The sequence below is a fragment of the Elgaria multicarinata genome, chromosome 8, assembly GCF_023053635.1.
Source record: "Elgaria multicarinata webbii isolate HBS135686 ecotype San Diego chromosome 8, rElgMul1.1.pri, whole genome shotgun sequence".
Taxonomy (NCBI): Eukaryota; Metazoa; Chordata; class Lepidosauria; order Squamata; family Anguidae; genus Elgaria; species Elgaria multicarinata.
Window position 1 is genome coordinate 47,550,327 of NC_086178.1, and position 17,823 is coordinate 47,568,149.

The 17,823-nt window shown below is 44.6% G+C and overlaps 1 protein-coding gene across 1 annotated transcript in view; it reads left to right on the forward strand.

The window, feature by feature from the left end:
- SNED1 (sushi, nidogen and EGF like domains 1) overlaps nt 1-17,420 on the forward strand; it is an 81,700-nt gene extending 64,280 nt beyond the window's left edge. The window contains exons 23-34 of the mRNA XM_063133226.1: nt 1,094-1,390; nt 4,860-5,043; nt 5,975-6,087; nt 8,511-8,789; nt 10,006-10,150; nt 10,644-10,726; nt 10,812-10,913; nt 11,022-11,138; nt 11,580-11,667; nt 14,770-14,853; nt 15,282-15,312; nt 16,869-17,420. Of these exons, the coding sequence (XP_062989296.1) occupies nt 1,094-1,390; nt 4,860-5,043; nt 5,975-6,087; nt 8,511-8,789; nt 10,006-10,150; nt 10,644-10,726; nt 10,812-10,913; nt 11,022-11,138; nt 11,580-11,667; nt 14,770-14,853; nt 15,282-15,303 (1,514 nt within the window). The 3' untranslated portion in view covers nt 15,304-15,312; nt 16,869-17,420. The remainder of the gene's footprint in view (nt 1-1,093; nt 1,391-4,859; nt 5,044-5,974; nt 6,088-8,510; nt 8,790-10,005; nt 10,151-10,643; nt 10,727-10,811; nt 10,914-11,021; nt 11,139-11,579; nt 11,668-14,769; nt 14,854-15,281; nt 15,313-16,868) is intronic.
- The last annotated feature ends 403 nt before the right edge of the window (nt 17,421-17,823 follow it).

Consider the following 17,823-nt stretch of genomic DNA (forward strand, 5'->3'; position numbering starts at 1 on the left):
TTGCGAGCGCAAATCAAGGTGAGTCGAACAGCGAGCTGATGTTTGGAGTTTCAGTGAGCTCAAACATCACTCATTCGCCCATCCTGAAGTGTATTGTTGTAAGGATTTTTCTCAGTATGGTTTAATGAAGTTCTCTTGGGGTAATTGGGTGGATCATTCCATTATATGGCCCACCTTTCTAATGGAAAGTCATTTTTACGGGGCATGACCACTTTGGCAGGGGGCTGCCCCAATCTTAGATGTGTCCATTCAGTTGATCCAGTCCCCTCTAGTCCATATGCAGACATTAAAACAAGTAAACTCTCACTACACACTGTGTTAAAGATGAAGTGTGTATATTGATTGTATTTTTGGTACGCATCAAATTGAACAACTGAAGCTAGAATATTCTTTAAGGAAATGGGGTACTTGATCTTTGAAAGTCAGATCAGTAAACTAATTGGAGCAGAGGGTTCACAGAATCTTGCTGCAGCAGAGCTAAAGCCCTGTGCATGCGTTTGTCTGAACTGACTGCTGACGAACCAATTCTGGGAGAAGTGGATGGGCATGTTGCTTTCTACCAGGCCCATAATGCACCACAGGATGTGGGTGCTCTGTGCAGATGTGCATATTTACAACAGCCTAAAGTGTGTGTGTCTTCCCTGTCAGTTAAAAAAAAAAGTGGGGAAAGATTATACAATTCTGACTTCCGTGCATATGGCCATCTGTGTAGGGCACCCACTTTATGAGTGTGGTTGACAAAGACATGCTCATCCACTGCTTTTCCATAGGGATGCATCTGAAACAGGCCCCACTAGCCCAAGCTGCTCATTGGGATGTCTCTACACATTCTTTCTTTCTTTTTTTAATTGAACTTCCCTTGGAACATATGACATATGGCAAGGGGTTGGACTCGATGGCCTTATAGGCCCCTTCCAACTCTACTATTCTATGATTCTGTGATTCTATGATTTAACAAAAGCATTGCTCTAGTTTTACCTGCTACCTCTTGTCGGAAAGATTTAACAATGGAATATGGAAGGAAGACAATTCTGTCTCTTTAAACATTGATTATATACCCTTCCTTCTCTTTGTTTTCATTGACACCCTGAAGAGTTGCTGCCACCAACATCTTTAAAGGTGGAAAAGGTGGAGGAGACTTGGCTGTCAATCTCTTGGCGCCCTCCCAAGGACCCAGCTGCCAAGCAAATGATTGATGGCTACGCCGTGACGTACGTATCCTTCGACGGCTCTTACCGCTGGACTGATTATGTGGACCGAAGTCGTGCTGCCCACCATTTGCGGGCACTAGCCTCCGGCAAAGCCTACAATATTTCTGTCTTTTCAGTCAAACGCAAATCGAACAACAAGAATGATATCAGCAGGCCCGTCATGCTCGTCACTCGTACTAGTGAGTAGCTCCTTCAGGGGAATAGAGTTGTGGGTACAGAAATGCCTGGCAGCAGCCATGAAGACACCATGTTAGCAAGTGTCTTTCAGACCCATAGAAGCCCATAGCAGGTTTTCCAAGCTCACCTAAGAACAATGGAGCATCATGTCTCTTATTCATGATGGGAATTTCTTCCATGCCAATCCAGAGTCATTTCTGGCACATAACAGTCTAAACGTATATATGCATATCACAAGAATATTGGCCTGCAACCAGAGGGAAATGAATCAAGTAACATAGGAGCAAGCAAAAATGACCTGTAAAGGAATAGTTCTGCCTGGCTTTCCTCTTGTTTTTCTAAATGCTTATTCTCTTGCAGCAGCATTCTACAAAAGTAAACATCACTATAAATAATGTATAGTGTAAATTAGCAAAACAACAAAGAGGAGTTTCCACTTGGTCATTCAAGAAAAAATTGTAAAAGAAGATTTGTTTCTCTATAGGTGTATTGATTCAGAAGAGGCTAATTTGTTTGGGTTTTCAAATGGTGTCTGAAATTCCCCCAAGAAGGTATTAAGATGTTGGCTCCTTAACAGCATACTATACTTAGTTTTCTTAAATGTAACATATAACATTTAAAAGGAAAGACCTTGAGCACCTCAATAGCAGCCTCTGGAGAGTATGTAGCTGCAGATTTTTTTTAAAAAAAATATTATTTTTAAAACCTTAGAATGCTTTACAAAAAGGAATGAAAAATATCACCATAGTGGAACCACTTACAAATGCTTACATGTGCATAAGTGGATCATTCTTCTTGCCTTTGACATTTGGAATATGTTTTTACTCAAAGTCGAATCCTAGGGTGGGTGTGGGTGGGGAAAATTCCATTTCATCAGAGAATATAATGCCTGGATTTCTTTTAAGTGGGTCAGCAAAATAGATGCAAGCAAAATGACAAATGACCTTAGGGAGGATTTGCTATCTCCCCCGACCCCCACACTAAATCTATAACGCACTGTGCAAGGATAAACTGGGTAAAACTGAAAGAGAACATATTGAAACCTGATGAAAGAAGAGGATTTTGTATCCTTGTAATCTGGAACAAGATAATGATTAAAACCAAGTGAAACACAGCTTTTACATTAGGTAGTGAGAATGCCCTGAGGAATGCTGCAAACAATAGACTTTTTTTTTTCTAGAAGAGAGAGAAGTATTCCTTCCTCAAGGGCATGAACTGATGAAGTCAGAAAGGAACCACCCCAGGGATAGATTTATTGCATCAATACCAGTTATTATTTTGCAATGAAATTGTTAGTGATGTTCACTCTTAAAATGGACCAGATATAGACTATTGCTGTTCCTCTAAGCATATGATATTATGCTATGTTTCTTGCCTACCACCTGGGATAGGAGACCTTGATATTGAGCACAGGTCATGTTCAACAGTTGTATTGCAGGAGTATGCATATATTCCATGAGGTGTCGAAGGAGCTGAGAGCCTAAGGGAGAAGACAGATGGTCATTCTGCAGCATTGTCTCCTATAAATATTCATTCACTGTCAGTCAAACTGGTATGGGATCTATTGAGAACTATGTGGAAGGGGGTTTACTGGCTGTTGTCAATAATCTCTCTAGCCTGTATCAATCCATTATTTAAGGCATTTCCAAATGACAGCTTTTTCTGCTAGTCCAAAAAGTAGACCAGGAACTAATGGGGTGGCAACACCGACTGAAACATCCTGGTAAACAGATATTTATAGGAGACTGTGCTGCACGTTGACCACCTGCCTTCCTCTGTAGGCTTCCAACCCCTTCTAGAGCTCATTGAATATATGCATGCATATAACACACACTAGTTAATTCCCTTTGTTTAGGTACTTTTGTACTCACTCCTCATTTAGCACTAAATTGGCTGTAGTTGCATTAGTTCACAGATTTACAATCAGCATGCTCTTTCTAACAGCACATCAGCAGAGGTTGGTTTGGCAAATGACTTTGCATGTTCTGAGGAGCATCCTGCTGTGACCTGTCAAGAACAAGTCCTCACTATCCTTGGTTCATACATAGCCAATCCTTCATCTGCCTCACCACTGTGAGGTTGTGTAGAGTTAGAAAATGACAGTAATCCTGCTTTAGAGGAGTATAATACCGTATTTCTTCGATTGTAAGATGCCATCGATTCTAAGGCGCACACTAATTTCAGTACCACCAACAGGGAAAAAAAGCTTTGATTCTAAGAAAAAATAAATTTCTTAGAATATCTTTTATGAGTAGAATTTCTTAGAATATATTAGAATTTCTTAGAAAGAGCTGGGTTTTGGTGCCACTGGGCTGGGAGGGGCTTAGGGGTAAGCAAAAAACCAGGCGCTTACCCTCCCAGCTCCTCTTTGCTCGCATGGCTCGCGGCTGCTGCAGGAGCTTCCTCTTTTGGAGGTCTGCCTGCACGAGGAGGAGAGAGATGACTGGAGCTGGAGCTGCCGCGTGAGAGCAGCTTCGGTGGGGCAGCACTTCTTTAGCCTCTGGGCACAGGTTTTTCCGCGGGCGTGAGGAGTTCCAGGCGGGATGCGTGCTTCCCAGCGCGGCGGCTGGGGGGGACCCGGTGCTTGAGGGGGTGAGCCTCCTGACTCTTGGAGCCGCGTGTCTTCCCGGCGCGGCTGACGAGGGCCGGAGCTGCACGGGGCATGCTGTAGGCCCCAATCAGCCTGCAAAGCAATCTTAAAAAGCCCTGCTTGCTCAGCTTTCTAAAAGCAATAAAGCTAGAGAGAATGGATATTTCAGACCCTTTTTTAATAGGATAGAGTCTTTTTGCATCTACCATATTGCTTCGATTCTAAGACGCCATCGATTCTAAGACGCACTCCATTTTTAGAGCTGTTTATTTAGGGGGAAAAGTGTGTCTTAGAAGCAAAATACGGTAGTAGCATCTGCTGAAAGAACCTGCTTTGAAGCCTGGGGCTTTTCTGTGGTTTCTATACGTTCTAGGCTCATCCTGACCTATGCCAGTCCTCTATATGAATTGGCATTAAGCTCTTTTTGGTGTTAGGTAAGACATTAAAAGACTAGTATAGAGCCTTAGATTTCTTAGCTAAAATGGGCTCTGCTGAATGGGAAGCATGAATGACTTTTCCTGTGGGCAGGGCACCCCTATCTATGCGAATTATGGGAGTGGCTTTATTTGCTGAGTGACTCTGCCATAGTGTCTTATGGGAGACTTGACTGTAGAATGAAATGCTTTCTGCTAGAAACGGAAAGGTGTGGTGCGGTTACAACAGGGACCATGTACTGTGACTCCCAGTGAAGGAGGGAACGTTCTGTTGTAGACATCCTGCGAAAAGCCCAGACTGACATTTTTCTTCTGTAGGGAACTACTGAGCTGAGAAGGCGGCCACCAGCGGGGCAGTGCTCACCCAGGAGGATCGAGTGAGTGTGTCACTGTCAAGTGGGGTGAGTCGTAACTGCCTCCTGCATTTCCCCTCTCTCATCCTGCCAGGGCCTCACCCAGTGGAGGGATTTCAAATTGCCAATGTGACCGCCACAACCATTACTGTGCAATGGGCTCTCCACAGGCTCAAGCACGCCACAGTCAGCAAAGTGCGCGTGTCCATACGGCAGCCAGAAGATGTGGAGGATCGTGGTGTGGAGTTAAACAATACAGTGACCAAACACACATTCCGGTGAGCAAGAAGCAAAAGGCTTCCTGGGAATGATAGGAGGGAGGTGGCAGCGAATCAACGCACAATAAAGTAGTCCGGATTGCAGTCTGTGACTTAGCTGGCAGTGGAGGCTGGTGACTCCGATGTTAGTGGAGTGGTGAATCTGCTCCAGCTTTCAGTCAGAACCAATCGGAACTCTAAAGGAGATATCCCAGAGTGGTCCCATTCAGACAACATGCTAAACCATGCTGCTTAACCACAAAATGGTTAAGCAGCATGGTTTAGTGTATTGTCTGAATGGGGCCTTTGGATAGCTCCTTTAAGGGTTCTTAGTTCTGAATGAAACCCAGAGTAGATTCTCCGCCCCACTGACATCGGAGCCACCAGCCTCCTCTGGGAGCTGGCCAGCATAGTTGTGGGGAGACTTAAGTCAGCAACAGAGAATGGGCCAAGTTTAGAGATCTCAGGCCAGGTGGTTGTACTTTCCACTCTCCCACATGTTCTTCCTCTAGTCTGGGAACTCCAGTCTATGAACTCTTTATCAACCCCTAAAATACGCTCCAGAGTTCCTGGATAGAGAACTGAAGCTCGGAGGGATGAGCTGGGCCAGTGAGAGTAGGCAGCGAACAATTTTAGGAAGCTTTACATATCCTGTCTAAGTCCTCTTTTGCTCACTTCTATTAAAATATAACGTGAGACTCCTCAGATTAAACAGAAAGCTGAGGCTTGAACGGGTCAGTAAGGAATTTCAAATTGACATTGCATTCATGTATTTGCCTCATGTATTAACAGTTCTCTGTGTGCAGTAGATATTTGTTCACATTTCTTTTCTGAGTGGGTAGTTTATGCAAGTCTCTGACTCAGCAACAGTCAATAAGGAATAGCTTGTTCTTTGTTCCAAAAACACAGCATCTGACTGAGATTTACCCAGCGTATCTAATCCATCCAACAGGGACCTTCAGCCAGGGCAGAAATACCTTATCCACATGTGGACTTTGAGTGGCCTCAGTACAGAAGAACATCCCACTGAGAGCTTTGCCACAGCACCCTCCTATGTGTGGACTCGTGAGTGTGACAGAAACTTCTCCTACGTGTTTCTTGCTTTCCCATCATTATTGTCTGTAAACCAACTCAAACAGCTTTTCTTTAAATCTTCAATGGCCCCATTCAGAAAACACCTTAAACCACAGCTTTAACTATGGTGGTTAAGCCAGAAACCCTTATTCACCATGGCTAAAGCCATGGTTTAAGGTGTCTTCTGAACACAGCCTGGCTTTCTGGCTTAACCACCATAGTTAAAATCGTGATTTAAGGTGTCTTCTGAGCACAGCCTGGCTTTCTGGCTTAACCACCATAGTTAAAGCCGTGATTTAAGGTGTCTTCTGAACGGGGCCAGTGTGTAATACAGTACTTGGCCTTAGCATTGGATCAGTGTTGGGACTCAAAATTTAGAGCCTAGGCCAGACTAAGATGTTGAAGGGAGAGAGACCTGTGTAACACCAAGCTTCTTTAGGTCCCACTATGCTACTTTACAAAGCCATTAATACATTTTCAGAAGCACAGAAAAGCTCTTTTCCTGCATGTATATGCTCCTTGAATATTCTCTATTGCAGTGTTTTTCTTGGGTTTTCAAAGTAACTTAAGAGGTACTTGCTAAATACTGAAATTTCTTCTCAAAAGAACGACCGGTGCTCCCATGGGAGTGATTTATACGTTTTTTGTAGAACTGTGATAAGCACTCACTGGATAGTCCATGTGGCAATTCCCCTGTGGCCTTGAGCAGTCTCCCTTTCTACTGCCTGCAGTTTTGGAACTGTTCTTTAAAAGGTTGTTGTTGTTGTTCTTGTTTTAAATGGGTTTGGTAACAGGTCAATACTTGGCCACTCTGACTACATTGCAATGTGACTCTTTTTAAAGAGTCACATTGCTCTTTAAAAGGGTATTTTAAAAGTGCAGTGCCACACAGTTTGAATATACTTTTTTATTTTCTAATGTCCATCTTTGGCTCTAGAGGGAGCATCAATAGTTCCTTCCCCCTTCATTTGTAAAAAATGAACAGGCTTTTCTCCAGCACAGTGTGGCTCTCCTGAACCCTCAACACACGCGGTGCTTGTACAGTGAGTACATTATAGTTCAAGGAGTGGCACTAACACCACGGTAGTGCACTGTGCGCCCTTATCTGGACAGAGATAGCCTAGCTACAGTTATCCATGCTCTGATAACCTCTCGTTTGGATTACTGCAATGCGTTATACGTGGGGCTGCCTTTGAAAACGGTCCGGAAACTTCAACTGGTACAAAACAGGGCAGCACGCTTACTAACAGGGACTGGCCGACGAGACCACATTAAGCCAGTCCTTTTCCAGATTCATTGGCTGCCAGTCCAGGTCCGGGCCCGATTCAAAGTGCTGGTATTAACATTTAAAGCCCTAAACGGCTTGGGGCCAGGTTATCTGAAGGAACGCCTCCTCCCATATGTACCTGCCCGGACCCTAAGGTCATCCTCAGGGGTCTTTCTCCGTGAGCCCCTGCCAAAGGAAGTGAGGCAGGTGGCTACCAGGAGGAGGGCCTTCTCTGCTGTGGCACCCCGGCTATGGAATGAACTCCCTAAGGAGGTTCGCTTGGCACCTACATTATATGCTTTTAGACGCCAGGTGAAGACCTTTTTATTCTCCCAACATTTTAACAATCTATAAATTTTAAATAACATAGTTTTAAATTTGTAATTTTGCATTGCTGCTGTTTTTATCTGGTTGAGCTTTTATATTGTATTTTATATTATGGTTTTATACTGTTGTTTTATATTTTGAATGGTTTTAATTTTTGTGAACCGCCCAGAGAGCTCCGGCTATTGGGCGGTATAGAAATGTAATAAATAAATAAATAAATAAATAAAGGAAGTAACCACTGCTGATCCCAAAACATACAAGCCTGAATTGCAGCACTGGTTTTTGAAGTCGCCCTGTTGTTGGTGCAGGCTCTGTCCCTGAAGCAGAAACCAGATAAATAATCATTGGGAAACTAAAGAGCACTGTTTCCCCCTAGGAGCAGCTCATAGACCAATGGCTTTCAATGGGAATGAACCCCCTAGGCCGAAATACCTTAGTTTGCTGCCTGGTTTTAAGACGCATCAGAATGTGCTGGTTTAACTCCTATTCCCTGACCCTTATCGCTACAGGGAGTGGTGACCAAATGAATATATGATCTCCTAGTGCACATGTGACTCTCTGTCTCTCTCTCCTGCAAGTGGGACATAAGGGGGATGCTTGCTTTCAAGTAAAATCCCAGTGGCCAAATAACAACTGAAAAGACCCAGAGGCCTGCGCAAGAGTAAGAAGGTGCCTTTGTTTACCCATTTCAGAAAGCAAGTGAAGAGAGAGCAGCTTTACCCCCATTGGCTTCCTCCAGTGTAACAGCTATTCAGTTGTTGAGGCAGATAAAAGGTAGTCAGAATTAACTCCAACATTGAATTTCCTTCTCCTTGAACAGGACCTCTTCCTCCTAGAAACCTCACTGCATCCAGAGTCACAGCCACTTTGGTCCAGATGGTCTGGGAACAGCCCCTGGTTGGCTCAGGGGAAGGTTACATCATCAACGTCACCACCAGTCAGAGTGTGAAGAGCCGCTATGTGCCCAATGGAAGGCTGTCTTCCTACACTGTGCGTGACCTGAACCCAGGTCAAAGGTACCGCTTATCCGTGATGGCTGTTCAAAACACAGATCAAGGACAAGTGACCAGTGAACCTGCCCATCTTTACATTACAGCCTGTAAGTGCAGACTTCATTCTTCATATTCATAGCTCCCTATCTGCCTCTTGCTTTCTTTGTGGTCTAGACTAATTAGAGGCAATGGTTGGATGAATAACAAACAACCCTAGGGTATCCACCCTCCAACCACAATCAACAATTGAATCACAATAGTATTTCAATATATGGGACAGAGTAATACATAAAGTATTTAAATTCTTTTGTGGTCTGACATGATGTGAGAAAGGTAATCTTAGAGTGGCAGCCTGTGTACTCAACATGTCACGAAGGATACCTGTCTAATCTGTCAACACGGTTAGTGTTGGCCCACAGCTATTCTCTGTGATGAGAGCAGAGTAGGATTTTCTTAGCAAGAGCAGAGAATCCCCATTTCCATCTGCTACCCCGGATGTGTGAGTGGGCAAGAAACAAAGCCATTATACAACTGGAAAGCTCCTCCCCCGACCAGATATCTTGTTCATCCCTTTGTATTTAAGGTGAAATAATTGTTGCAGGTATTCGAAATTAATTGCAGGAGATCCCTCATAGCAGCCTTCCCCAACCTGATGCCCTCCAAATGTTTTTGCCTGCAACTCCCAGCATTCCTGACCACTGACTATGCTGTCTGGGGCTGATGGAAGTTGAAGGCCAAGACAGCTGTAGAGCACCAGACTGTTAGAAGGCTGCATTATTGGATCTCTCATTGTTGTTAAAACTTTAACAGCAGCCAGGGAGTAGGAGCTGTTGAATCTGACTGAAATTGTGTCCCTGACAGGAGTTAACAGTTTCCTCATTGCTGTTTTCCTCGTGAAAACAGCAATGCTGAAGCCGTTACTTAGGAGGACAGGGGTTTCATTAGGAAAATGTCATGGGGTGGGGTGGGGAGTTTAACACCACCACTTCTGCAGCACTGAGTTTCCAATCCTGCTTATTATGAAAGGATTCTTGGGCTTTCATCCCCTCCTGAGTATTATGAAAGGATTCTTGGGCTTTTTAACCAACAGTGGGACATCCAGCTGGAGAAGGGCCTTGGAGGCAGATCTTAATATATGGGCAGGCTTATGTGGGAGGAGCCATCTAGGTACCCAGATCCTAAGCTATTTAGGGCTTTGGAGGTCAATACCAGCAATTTGAATTGCGCCTGGAAACAGACCGGGAGCCAATGCAATTGTTTCAAACTGGCACAGTACGTTCCATTTACACAGCCCCAGTAATCATAACCCTCTCTGGTCTGCAGTGCAGAAGGATGGCAGCCCAGAGAGGCGCTGGAGCCAAACAGGACATCCTCGGGTGCATAGAAACCGAGTCCCCCCAGCATTCCTGCCAGAGCTGCGTCTGCTTGCGGATCACAACACACCTGAAGAACCCTCACTGGCACCCAGGTAAAAAAAGGGGGACTGGTTACCAAACAAAATAAATATAGAGGACTTTCAGACGGGGGGGGGGGATTGTTTCCTTACCGTGGCACTCTTCCTGCTTCTCCTCCGTATTTGAAATGAGCTGTACTTACATGGAGAAGAGAGCAGTGACCACATGACCCATACAATTCAATGGGACAGTGCCCTCTAGTGGACATTTTATAGTGCAACCTTGCCAACGCACGGCAGGAAATCCTGACAAACTTGACATGGTATCTCAGAAGAGTCGGGTTTTCTGAGGTTTATTTTTTGACAATAAAACTGGGGAAAGGAGTGGGAAATTCACAGGAGGCTCATGGCGGCATCAAAATGACCCGCAAACATCCTTGAGTGGCCAGTCACAAGCCTCCTATAAAACGCTTGTTTAAAGAAGCCAATAGATTGAAGGATGGTTCATGAGGTGCTTCAGCCAGCACTGCATCGCAAGCAGGGACATCCTAACATTTTTCTTTTAAAGGTTTACAGAGCTAGTGGATGGCAGAGGGAGGATCACCACTAAATTCAGCAGCTCGCCAAGTAAATCCGTCACTGTGAGAACACGTAGGTACCATTTGTCCTGCTTGACTTATTTGCCTCCTAGTGCAGCACGTCCTCAGGCTAAAGTATTGTTGGCTGCTTCTTCTAGAACCTGAAGCTCCCATGAAAGTGGAAGAAAACATAGAGGAATCAACCAATCGGGCAAACCTGGCATTACAGCTATCAGAACCAGAGAGCAGCAAGAGAGAAAGTAAGTCTGAAGAGAGGAGAAATAAGTTAGAGGTTATGCCAGGGCACCCTTGATAGATCTTGAACGTGCAAAGCCCAGGATACCTCACCTTATCCTTTGCATCACCAGGTGACAAGCAGAACTGTTCCATAAACTTCTGCAAAAATGGGGGGACCTGTGTTGCTGGCTCAGAATCCTACAACTGTGATTGCAATCCTGGTTTCAAGGGCAGACAATGTGAACTAGGTGAGTTAAGAAGAATGTGTTTGTCTGAATTTCCTCAGCTGCATGATATTAAGGGAACCCACCCACCCCAGCCATAATAATAGGAATGAATCATGGTGTCATTGAATGAATGGGTATTCATGTTCCGGGGTTCCTGAAGTTCAGCAGATGAGCCTTGAGAAGCAGGCTGCACTTGTATGGCTTGCAGTAGCCTTTGGGCTAGATTCTCTCCCTCCTTCCAAACCGCTGCTCTTCTTCCCCCCACACTCCCATACACAGGACCATCTTAAATTCCTTGGGATAGAGGATGTGTTTTGAAAGCACTGACTCTAGATGGGTACGTCTTTGGATAATAGCGCCATTAATGCATACCAAATGAGGTCCAAAGATCGATCTCTGTTTACTACAGTGCCTTGAACTCTCAAATCTATCTTCCCTTACCTCCCCAATTTCTCTGTTCAGCCTGCAAGAAGGTGCCTCAGTCTTGTACTCGGCTCTACTCAGAAAGCAAATCCTTTCCAGTCTGGGAAGGAGGTGTCTGTCACTATCTGTAAGTACTCTCTCTTAGAACTTTTCTTTGGAGACCAAACTAGCTTTTTGCCCTTACTGGATGGTCAAGCAAGCTGCCTTGTATTCCAAGATGGCGTTAGACAAAAGCAGCTTAAGGACCTGTCAGGTTGCTGGTTGCCCTAACCAGATGCATCAAACTTATTGAAGTGCTTTAGAAAATATGAGAGCATATCTTGAGTCTAAGATAAGTTCATTTAAGGAAGTTCATAGAAAGAAAGTTTCCTGCCCACTCCTCTGCCCTGCAGACACCAGTCTCCCCTCAAAAAGCCTCTCTGGAGGGATAGGGAGCCTTCCTGAACAACGTGGGGTGGAGCACAGAGGCAAAGGGAAGAGAAATTTCCCTGCTTTGAATTTCCTTAATCCTATATATCTCTACTGAGAAGTAAGTGACATTGAATTCATTGGGACTTATTCCCAAGTATGTATGCATAGGAGATTTCTCCAGCCTGGAGCCCTGCAGATATTTTGGACTATAACTCCCAGCATTCCTGACCATTGGCTATGCTAACTGGGGCTAAGTCCAAAACTTCTGAAGGGAACCAGGTTGAGGATGGCAGCCTACGTTAATGTAACTTAGGATCCCAGCCCATGGTTCTAAAAACACATTTATTCAGGGACTCGGCAGCAAGATCCTCTTCACAGAGGACAAGTTCTACATTTAACTCTCTATATTTTTCAATAACTTCTAGCTAGATGTAACATGAGCTCCATAAATCTAAGGGAGAAAAACCCCACTATCACAGGTGTTGGTGTTCTTTTGTCATGACCAAATGAGCAAGGTGGTTGCAGCTGCAGGTGGTGCTGATGGCAGCAACCCGGCACCACGGTAGCCAGGCATACACTATGGGGTCAGCAATATGGGATGGCAAGTCAGATTTCCCTGTCAGATTTCGCCTCAAAAATATAGGAACTATTAGGATGCAATTCTATCTGGATAGTCGCCAGCCTCTGAATTCAGAGGCTGCCAACTACCCTATGCAGGGAGGCGGGAGCGCATAGGGGATCCTCTCTGGCCACCCTGCATTTTGCCCATCTAGCTGCGGCTTCAGGGAGAGCGAGAGAAAGAGCCTGGGAATTTGATAGGAAGCTGTGTAAAGCTTTGTCTCCTCCCCTCCCGCCCCCAGACCCCACCCCCTTTTTGCCCTTTTCACTCTCAGTTTCCAGGTATGGAGATGTAGCCGCCACCGAGAGAACTGAGCTGGCTATGAGGGGGCGGGGAGTGTGGTTTCTGTGCTCTGACGTTGGAGCCCTGGTTCTAACCTTGATTCCCAGAAACTGAACAATCCTATGCCCCACAGGCATAGGATTGTTATGTCTAGGACAGCATAGGATTGCTCTCCTATTGCATCTCATCCCTAGAAGCAATGTTTTAAGTGTTGCACCCAGTCTAATTGTGGCTTAAAGGGATTTTACCTGCACAATACTAATAAACAGGTTTATTTTGAGCTAGTGAAAAGACAAAATCTCCTTAGGCTGGTTCCCTTTCACTGCCTAGTAACACTCCTTTACCTTTAAAAAGTGCATGGCAGACTGAAATTCAGCAAGCAAACCATCTTCATGTCCAGAAGGTCGGCTTGCCATGGAACAGCCCTAAATACACACAAAATGGTGCCATTCCAGCATCTTTCTCTCCCTCCCCCTTGATACATGCATGGTAGAACATCCCTTTCTCCATACACTCGTGTGGGAACTTTAGCTACCTTTATTTATAATGTTTTATGCAAAGTGCCTCAGAAGCCCACATCCATGATTTCAAATGTGAGCACAAAGTTCAGTTTAGGGTTATTACCCTTCTTTCCCAATCTGTAGTGGAGATGAGCCAGGCTACCTGCATAGTCTAGTGTAGACTTCTCCAACGTGGTGGCCTCCAGATCTGTGGGCCTACAGATCCCATCACCCCACCCAGCATAGCCAATGACTTTGCTGGCTATGGTGATGGAAATTGTAATCCAACATATCTGGGGGGCACCAGGTTGTGAGGGAAGGCTGGTCTAATATTTATTAGAAAACTAAAGCTGCTTTGTCATAGCCTGCTTGAAGGGAAATGGTGAATTGCAAGGTTGTTAGATATCCCTAGTCCTCTCACAAAAGTAATTTCCTGGATTTCAGAAAGAAGTGGGGCTGGGGTGAGAATGAACAGAAGTTGAGAAAGTACCTGACAATAAGCCAGAGTCTGGCACAATCCTATGCCTGCTCACTCAGAAGTTAGTCCCACTGTGTTCGAGGGGGCTTACTTCAACGTGAGTAAGCATAGACTTAAACTTGTAGTGCAGATATACACAAATGGTTGCACATGGAATCTTACTGTGTAGTTTCCAGGTTGCCGTAGATAATGGGCATGTGTAGAGGGAGGGAGGGAGGAGGATCGCGGACTTACCTGCTTCCGCAATCCTCTCCCAGCGTCTTGACGGCCGTGCAACATCCCAGAAGGAAAGAGGGACATTGCGGCCATTTTTTTTAAACAATGGAGGAGTGCAATTGTGCTCCACCGAAAAAAGTGAGTTAAAAAAAACAAGCCCGCTCCCCGCATCCCTGGGATGGTGAAATTGCTGCCCCACTCCCACCCCCACGGGCACAGAACCACCCCGCACAGCTCCATGCCCATTTCAGGCCCCAGAAGCCCATGCCACACCAGCCACGGTCCTCATGATGGTCCCAGGATTGCAGCAAAAATCGGTTGCAGCAACCAGTTATCCCAGGAAAATTGAGAGGTCGTCCCTGCTTGCTCCTGGGATCCCCTTTGCATCATTTGGATGCACAGGGACGACCCTGGAAAAAGGGTTTTGAAGACATGCCCAATGAGTGAGGCAGAGGCTTCTTAGGAAATGGTGGGTAACTCTGACTTGGCTGCCAGGAGTCTGTGGTTTTGGTGGGGGTGGGGTGTTTGGGAAACTAGGAACTTGAGGATGTGAGTCCAGTTGGTGTGGGAGGCTTCTCTTTCAAAGTAGGAATATTTACTGGAGATCAGGGAAGCTCAAGCTCTATGTACATGCGTGTGTGCTTCAGAACAGACACTCTATACTGCTTTGTGACCAACACTTTCCATCCACCCTGCTCTGACATGTGTGTGTTGCTGTGACAGATACAAGAGGGTCTACAAAGTGCACCAGGATGTCTGCTACAAGGAGAGCTGTGAGAGCACTGTTACAAATAAGGCACTCCGCAGGTAAAGTACTCTTGGTGACTTTATGGCAAACCATTGCTGTGGGGAAAATCCAAAAGACTTCACTACCCGACCCTGGATTGCTCTCAGTTCTGATAGGAGAAACATCCAGTCTGGATTTTAATTTCTGGGGAGTTTAGCCGGCTTGGGTTCTTAAGACTGCAAATCCTATACCCACGTATCTGGGAGAAAGCCCCACTGAAATTGTGTTTATAATTTCATTGTAAATATGTGGTCACTCAAGATTATTGAGCAACAGCAGAAAAAAGCAGGAATAATATTGACTGAGATTCCTGGTAGCACATTGTTTGAGCTAAGCAGTCTTCAGAACAATGAGGTTCCTAGAAATAGAAGAACTGAAGCTCAGTGTTGCAGAACAAGCAGAGAATGTCTGAGTGTTTCATATATTAAATCTTCTCTTATTGTTTCAGAAAACAAAGTAACAGACATTGAAGCCATACAGTAAGTATCTCTACTAGGAAGTAGATGGGATGAGGGCTCCATGAACTATGAAGATGGATACTATTATTTATTATTAGCATTTATACACTGCATTGCTAAAAAGCACATCAATTAAAAACCATAACATAGAGCCATTAAAGCATTAAAACAATTATTTGATTTAAAAGGCATAATTAAAGAGAAATGTCTCCACAACTGTTTTGAAAGCCAAAGTGTTGAGACCACTTGTAATTCTTGAGGGAAAGCATTCCACAATTTTGGAGCAATGCAAGAGAAAGGCCTTTCCTTTGTGCCCAACGAAAGGAGCCCCTGTGGGTAACGGTGCCCCCAGAAGGGCCTCTCCTACAACTCTTAATAACAGGACGTGTTCATAATGGGACAGGCAGTCCATTAGAAAAACCATAGAGTCTAGGCCCTTGCTATGGATAAGTTATGCAGGAGCTCCCTGACTGGGGAGTGTCCTTATTCTGCTTCCTGCAGTGGGCTCCTTTTATAATTCCCCACAGCTGAGAATAGGGTGGATGTTCTCTAACTGCACCCCTGATGAGCAAATAGCTACATTCCCCTCGTGGGAAAACTTTAAAATATTGATAGCTGGCCTGGCATTAAAAGAAAAGTGTCTCTGTTCATTGAATACCATGGAAGAGTTCATGAGTGGAACTAGCGAGACAGGAAAAGAATGTTTGGTTCTTTGAGTGCAAGCAGATGTTGGGTGTGTCTATATCAGAAGGGTCAGACATGACTACATAACCAATCTCTCAGAAAATTTCCGAGAACACTTCCACAGTTTACAAGTGAATCTTATGCTTGTGTCTGACCTTTCTAACATTAGAAAGATGCTCTTCAGCCAACTTTCTGCTTGCTTCCCTGCACATGTTGAAAAATGAAGAGTTCCATCAGACAAGCATTTTATTGCATGCTTGATACTCAGCACCCACGGATTTTCACAGGTCCCTCTCCTGACATTGTCTGCCTCCTGCATGCCTCCCACCCCTTCTAGCCTTCTTCACGAAACAAAAAACACCCCAACATATCCGACTTATTTTTAAAAACAGAAGTTGCCGCTATCTCCTGCTGTGTGCAGAAGCAGCGCAATCAAAACGGCCCACTGAATGGGCCACGGGCACATTGTTTACTTCCTCTTTCAAAAGAGGAAGTAAAGAGGGACAAACGCGCAGGCGGAGAAGCGACAGTAAGCAAACATGGTTTTCCCCTGTGTGATGGTGCTTGAAAAGTCAGAAACAGCCCTTAGTTTAGTTTGATACCCCCATCAATCCTTCCATTGATGGGTCCCAGCAGAGTTCTCCACCAGGATTCTACTTGTTTTAGGACTAGCAAGGACCTGCTTACTGCAGGAACGTTGATGCCCATCTATCCCTTCTCATACTGGTTTGCTACAAATTTTCTACTGTAAACATGAATGGGAAGTAAATGCAGTTGCTATCAAAACACAACCATTTTGGAGTGAAATGGAAAACAGGAATATCATTTCACAAGTGGTTGTGCAGGCACTCAATCCAGATTCTTGCCTTCATGTTTTCTTTTTTTCCTCATAGGATCCAAAACCTTCAGCATTTCTGCAAACTGGATTGAAAAAAGGGGGACCTCGCTAGCAAGAGCTGTGGACCTTTTCCCCGTTTGTCCTGTTCAGGAGGCGTTCACCAAATAGCCATATCCCCCTCTCTTTGACAGGATTGTAAGGGCCCACTTGCCTTTCCTTCATAGCACTTGAAATTTTAATGCAAGATGAGTATCATTTTAGAAAAGTTTCTCAGGACTGCAGTCCTTTGTGGGCCACTTGCAGCAAGGGGTAGGACTCAAAGTTACCAGTGGTGATGTTGGTTATATCATCTGAGGCGAATGGACCACCTTAAAGAAAAACTAGCTCAGAAAAAATTGTTGTTCTGGATTATAACCAAAAGGAGAACGACACCGTCATAAAATTTGAAGTTCAAAGCCGATCACAACTGTAAAATATTCCTATTTGCAACACTGTGGCTTTTTAAAAAGAGACTATCTAATTCTCCCCCCCCCCCCTTCATTCCTCCCTTTGCAAGAAGATTGTTAAGGACAAATCATTTTGCCAGCCAGCTATCCTCAGTGCCTTACTATTGCTAACAAATTATTAGCATTTCAAAAGTTAATCTAGTGAAGAAGCAGTGACGGTCTATATTCATACTCTAAAAACAAATCAAGCAGGCTTTTAGTTGCACAGCCTCTGGACATGTTTTATAGAACTAAGAGGACACCATGCCTTGATAAGTAGAAATGATTAAAACCCTTCTAAACTGCCTCTACTTCTTTGAAGGGTAAAGCATTTCTTTTGCCTGTTAAAAGATAGAAATTTTAATGCCAAAGGAGAAAAAAAGGACAGATCTCTTCCATCCGTCTTCCCAGGTGTTTATTTGCTACAGTACCTAAGGATGGCCAGCCACTCAAGGAGCCTTAATATTTCCTAGCTTTTGAGAGTTTGTATGACTAGTTAAAATATAAGATTGTGCAAATATACAT